General features: G+C 41.0%; 1 protein-coding gene across 1 annotated transcript; it reads right to left on the reverse strand.

Moving 5' to 3' along the window:
- Positions 1–3,413: 3,413 nt before the first annotated feature.
- On the reverse strand, positions 3,414–4,942 carry LOC132999874 (green-sensitive opsin-like). Its single transcript, XM_061069661.1, has 5 exons — positions 4,558–4,942; positions 4,274–4,442; positions 3,977–4,142; positions 3,607–3,846; positions 3,414–3,512 (listed from the first exon to the last, which is right to left on the reverse strand). The coding sequence occupies exons 1-5, from the start codon at positions 4,940–4,942 to the stop codon at positions 3,414–3,416; spliced, it is 1,059 nt and encodes a 352-aa protein (XP_060925644.1).
- Positions 4,943–6,337: the final 1,395 nt, after the last annotated feature.

Raw genomic sequence — 6,337 nt, forward strand, 5'->3', positions numbered from 1 at the left:
AGGGGAGACTGAACGTGAGAAAATACTGGAGGAAAAACATGCAGGAACTAAGGGAATCTGTTATGTAGATACCAGCGTTGACATTAAAGCATGTTTCCCACTGTGTGTCCGGCTTATCTCCACTGCAAAGGGCAGAGGGATAATCTGTCGGGGTGTCAGTTTCCTCCTGTCCAAAACAGTTAACACCTAAAACCTCTTAGCTCTCTGACCTGAAGAGTCTGAAATCTATTCATGTCAATAAGTTGGTTCCATGGATTAATCAGACTTCACTTCATTTGATCACATAGATAAAGGTCAGGAGTATTGACAGTAAATCCATAATTTTATAATTTGTTAATTAAAGATGTTGATAATTTAGACTTTGAATTAACAGGAATGGCGACTTTAACAAAACATTGCTTAACCTTGGAAACATCTTACAGTTAAAAATGAGTTATAGTTCCAGCTACCACAGAAAAATATCTGTCTTCATGACTCTTGGTAGAGATAACTATCGATACACCTTTCTCACATATAAATGGCCATTCCACTCACTTTACACATGACGTTCAGTTTACAACTACTTTATAATATGACACCTACTGTATATTTGTCTGTCCTGAACGACCTCATTCTTGTCTCTTTTGTCTTCGTAAGGTTGACATGAGAGATATTCAAGAGTAAGAGGAAGCAAAATGGTAAATGGTAAATGGATTTTTATTTATATAGCGCTATTCTAGTCTGATGAAGACCACTCAAAGCGCTTTACAGTACAGTTTCACATTCACCCATTCACACACACATTCATACAGTGCATCTACTTGCAGCACTTTGTTATTCTATGGGGGGCTATTGAGGGTTCAGCATCTTGCCCAAGGACACTTCGGCATGCAGATGGTTCAGACTGGGGATCGAACCGCCGACCTTCAGGTTGGAGGACGACCACTCTACCCCTCAGCCACAGCCGCAAAACAAAATGTTACCTTTTTTATTTTTTATTGTGGCATCTGGCAACAACTATATTGACAATCACACTGAAAATATCTACAGTTTCGCAGTAAATCCTATCAATGCAGTTTATTCATCCCAGATTGCTCCCTCACACTGAACTGCAGATATATCCGGTGCATACCGAGTTTGTCATTAAGACCTCTGTGTGCAGCAATTAGAACAAAGAGATGAACCCTGGTCTCTGCCGGCCTCCTGACAGAGACACTAAGCGCACACAGGTGTCCAGAGCTGGCTCTTTGAGGAAAATTACAGTGTTTGTGCCCAGAGTATAACAATTAGAGTCAGGTTATCAGCAGGAAATAAAGGGCTACATCACGAGAGAGACGGCCTATCGGGTGAGGAGGAAGCCTGTACTTATATGTAATTAATTCCCCCCCCCCACCCCCCAGAGCCGCAGCATGTTATAGGCTGGTGTGCATCGTTATCTTTGGTTATTCTCTGCAGAGCAGACTTTTACTTTCAAATGGAACACACTGGTACTTGTTTTCACTTCTTCCTAAACCACTGCAGGGGGCATCATCCACCTGTCCTATTCACAGCAGAGGATCCTGCTGCTGTAAATGTTTAAAATCTCTAATTCCACTCGGTTTCAGTGCTTGTACTTGAGTCACATATGTCACAGTTAATGCAGCTTGAGCAGGAATCATGTTGGATTTTCCAGTTTCAAATATTTTGCTTACATTTGTTCATTATCTGTGACCATGTTGCACTGCAGACGTGATAAGGAGAGGATGATCTATATTGACAATGGCCTGAAGGGGGTGGTATAATACAAGCTTTGGGTTACGTTAGCTGTCTGTGCTCGATGAGTCCTGAAGCATATGTGACATGTGCTTTACAGTGTCTTTCTACATGATATACTCATGAGCAACAGTACTTTACTCGTTCTCATTTTTGAACAATAATTTCACCCACCAATGGATATTTTTTGATTTCACAATTTAATAATGCACATTAATGTGGGTGTTTATTTTGCCAAGCCATATGAAATAGCTATTCATTGAGCCTAAATGTAATGACGATAATTTCCAATAATGCCAAGTCAACATTTTGCTTTAAAGAAATAAAAAGGTGCTGCTTTGCATTTGCAGAAAGAAAATAGTGGTGTTACTACCATCATTAAATGCACTATACCTACAGTTATAACAGTGCTGTTAATGGAGAAAATTGTCAGTTAAATAGGGCTTAAACAAATTTCTAAGTTCATCTTAATATATACAATTTTTAAAATTGGTCCTTAGTCAGAGGAACCTGAACCTGGAAATATTGATCATACATTAACTCAGAGATGAATTGGTTCCATTTGTAGACCTACAGTATTTCAACCCCACCGTTAATCCAGTGTCTTAATTACTGTTAATTACAAGTTACTATATTTACAATAGATTTTTTTAAATGTACTATTCTTTCTTTTTTTATTTGCAAAAAGATATTAAGACAATTAAATGCATATCAAATAAAGTGTTCAGATACCAACGGTAGCTATCATATGACTCAACTTTAGGTTTGTCAAATACCATTTTTAAACTTTTAACATTCATGTCAATAAAAACAAGAAAAAATTAGACCTTTGCTGTAAGATAGGAGCAGTGAGTCTTACAGGACTAATTTGTTTAACGTCGCTTCTCCGAATACCTTCTCCTTTCAGAGGATTCCCACAGGATTACAACAAGGGATCATGAAGACATGACGTTTCCACTTCTGGTCTCTAGTGAATCATTCACACGCATCGCTGTAACGCTTTGAGTATATAGACAAGGGCCTTTCTCTGACACTATAGACGAATATGATGCAGACTTTTTTCGAATGTCAGTAATATACATTCACTCCATTTTTGTCCATGCTAAAGTATTTCTGTGGGTTTTGAGTTTGTCCCCAAAAAATTGACTTTACTCAACCTGCAAGGGAAATTAAATTGAATAGCTTGAATAGTTCAGACGTAAACAAGCTTGAATAGTTCAGTCGGAACAAACACAAAAACATATTTCTTTTTATGAATGCATTTATTATCTACTCTACCTACATTTTTTTTTCTTTTTCATGAAATACATACAAATAATTCAAACATATGCCCCCCCACACGATGGAAATACACCATGTGTGATTACAAATTCATCACAAAAGAAAGTGTTGTCCCATCTCAGCTGGTTCACAGTTCAACTTGAGAGTTTAGGTGTTTTTAGAGTGTCATCACGTGCTTTACAATGAAACAGAGTTCACCCACTCTCTCACACACACAGACACACACTCAAAGGCTGTATAAGCCCTTCACAGGTGTTTGTTTATACATATCAACAGATGAGGTGGCATCCCTTTTTTTCCGTTCACCAAATCCAGAAATCCATTTGGCAAATGTGGGATCTTTTAAATCTGGACGCCAAACAGTAATGAAAATGTCCACAGATGAGAGGGCTTCATCACCATTAAGACACAGAGGACACCTCTGTCTTGCTGGCAGACACTGAGACCTCATCCTCCACCAAGCCGCCCATTCCAATACTGCTCAGCATGCAGCTACGGAACTGAAGAGGAGCGTAGAGAGGGAATATTCAGAAACTATGCTTATACACACTGTAGTTTTGAATAATGAAGAAAGAGGAGAGGTACTATGCCAACCTGTTTGTTCATCAGCACATAGATCACAGGGTTGTACAAGGCTGAGCTCTTAGCGAAGAAGGCAGGGATAGTTGCAGTCAGGGCAGTAAATGTAGCTCCCTTGTTTATGAAGATCCATGCGGCGAAAGATGCATATGGTACCCAAGCTACCAGGAAGCCAATGACCATCAGGAAGCACATGCGTGTCACCTCCCTCTCAGCCTTCTGAGTGGACTCTGACTCCTGCTGCTGGGCTGCAGACTGAAGAGTTTGATCAAATGCGAGGATAACCAGCAATTGTTCCATTAATTAAATAAATTTCACCATATACATGTTAAACAATCTAAACAATACATCAAAATAATGTCAAAAGATTTGACAGTTTACTTACAGCTTTAACTGTCAGGACGAGGCTTCCATAGGTGAATAAAATTGTGAAGACAGGAGCCGTGAAGTGGACGACAAACAAGTAGATGACATATGATTCATTGTTGAAGCCGGGGGCCAGAGTGTAGTAGTCGGGTCCGCAGGAGCACTGCATGCCCTCGGGGATGTACCTGTGTGAGACACAAGGGAAGAAAACTATCAAGAAATTCAGTTAAAACAGCCTGTGGTCCTCTGTGGCTACTGTGTGTGAACCTCAACTTACTGGCTTTCAAAAGTGATTCTTACAAGACATGAGTTTTACCTGGACCAGCCAAGAAGAGGTGGAGTAGCACAAGCAAAAGCCATGATCCAGGTGAAAATGACTCCAGCTGCCGCGTGACTTCCGGTGAATTTGAAGCTTCCCATCGGATTGCAGACGACGATGTATCTCTCAACAGCCAGGACGACCAGAGACCAGAGAGAAACCTGACCTGTAGAGGGACAAGAGGGTAAGAGAAGGTTATTCATTAATGTTGCACACTTTGTAATAAGGAGCATAATTTGTTCTATAATCCTTGCACATTTCTTGTGCTTCTTCCTTCTTACCGCCAAGTGTGGCCAATAATCCTTCCAAAGCACAGGCAGTGACCCCGAGGACGAAGTAGCCGTTGATGGCAGTGATGAAGGTGATGGTGAATCCGAAGCAGCACATGATGAGTCCGGCCACGGCCAGGTTTACCAGGATGTAATTGAGAGGTTGTCTGAGTTTCTTGTTCCGAGCCGTGACCAGCAGCGTCAGACCGTTGATGGGGGTCCCAGTGCAGATCAGGAAGAACATGTAGACGGCGAGAAGCTTGTACATGATGGGTTCTGCCAAATAATACTGAGGGTACTCAAAGGGACTCCTGACCACCCCACTCCTGTTGGACATGGGGATGTAGAAGTTCTTGCCCTCGGTGCCATTGGGCTCGGTTCCTCCGACCCAAGTCATGTTTGATCGCCTTCGCTGGAGCTTCAGTGGATGGAGAGTGCCAACAGTGTGCCAGGTCGCGCAGCAGTCACCAGTGGTTTAAGCCAAACCCTTACCGGCAGCTTATGCATCCCTGGGTGTTGTTTTATACCTTCCTGATGTTATCGTCAAATCAGCAAAATAAGATTAGAGGAGGATTGTGAGGAAGAGGAGAGCTGACGTCTGATTTATAATTGACTTTAAGAAATGTAGTGAGGGGGGGATGGAGACATAAGGAGCATATGTGTTGGGCTCGCTGTTATGAAATTACATGTGAATCCTTTATTTCTTCATCTCTTTGTTATATGTTGGGCAGAAAATGCTGACCCATGATATTAACAGTACCACCTTCTAATAAAAGGATGGCTTCTCAGTTTATGGTAGCCTTCATTTAATTTTTTTAATAGAAGTAGGGTTTATATCAGTTGTATAAGTCAGAAACTACTACTTTAAACCAATTTTTAAATAATCAAAGTACGAATCAATGACAGTTATGCAATGGAAATAACTATTTGAAGTTATGTAAACTTATGATGACTAATAACTATCTGATAACATGTGGACAGAATGTTGTTGACTTGCGTGCCGAGGTCAGTGTAGAGGCTTTGCTCAGACTGGCACCCTGCTGAGAGGCCTCTCACTGACCCCCAACACTGACCACTGGCCGCAGACAATTCTGATCTCTGATGTTTATGGAAATGCATGTTGAGACTAGACGGGAGATCAGGACCACCTGCAAGGACACAGGTGCAGGGAAAGCTTCCTTCTAAACATCCAGACCTATACATCAAAGGATGGAGAAAGTAGCGCGCGTGTTTTTGGTGTGGATTGAGAACTTAGCGGAATTTTCAACAACGTCGGTCAACTTTGTTTTAAAATGAGCGTTATTTTGAAGGGCAGAGGATTTCCAGCATAGCAGGTTTCTATCGAGATCCAGGTCAAGATGATTGAATCAAGGGCGACTTCACTCAATTGTAGATCAACAAACCGCGCGCTGCACAGCCTCCCAGTCTGTGGAGTTGGCCTTATGTCTCCTCTGCTCATCACGGCCAAACACAAGACATTAAATACACTTCTACCACTCAGGAGCACACAGTAAGTCTCGACAACTAATTGCTTTTAAAATATCAAAATAAAAGCCCTTTTAAATAGTCCTTTTGTGGTGTTCATGTGTTAAATTCATTGGTGAAAAGTAACCTTAACATAGTCAAGTATTGGTGACTGTATAGACTGTAGACTGAATTATGAGATACTTATGGTACCTGCTACTTTGTATCGTTAGAGGAAAATACTGTTGGCTCCTTTTTACGCCACCATTATTTGGTCACATAAGTGAATATTTTCTTTGCAGACATTGAAAATGCAAAATGTTATCTT

This window comes from Limanda limanda, chromosome 4 (assembly GCF_963576545.1).
Source record: "Limanda limanda chromosome 4, fLimLim1.1, whole genome shotgun sequence".
Classification (NCBI taxonomy): domain Eukaryota; kingdom Metazoa; phylum Chordata; class Actinopteri; order Pleuronectiformes; family Pleuronectidae; genus Limanda; species Limanda limanda.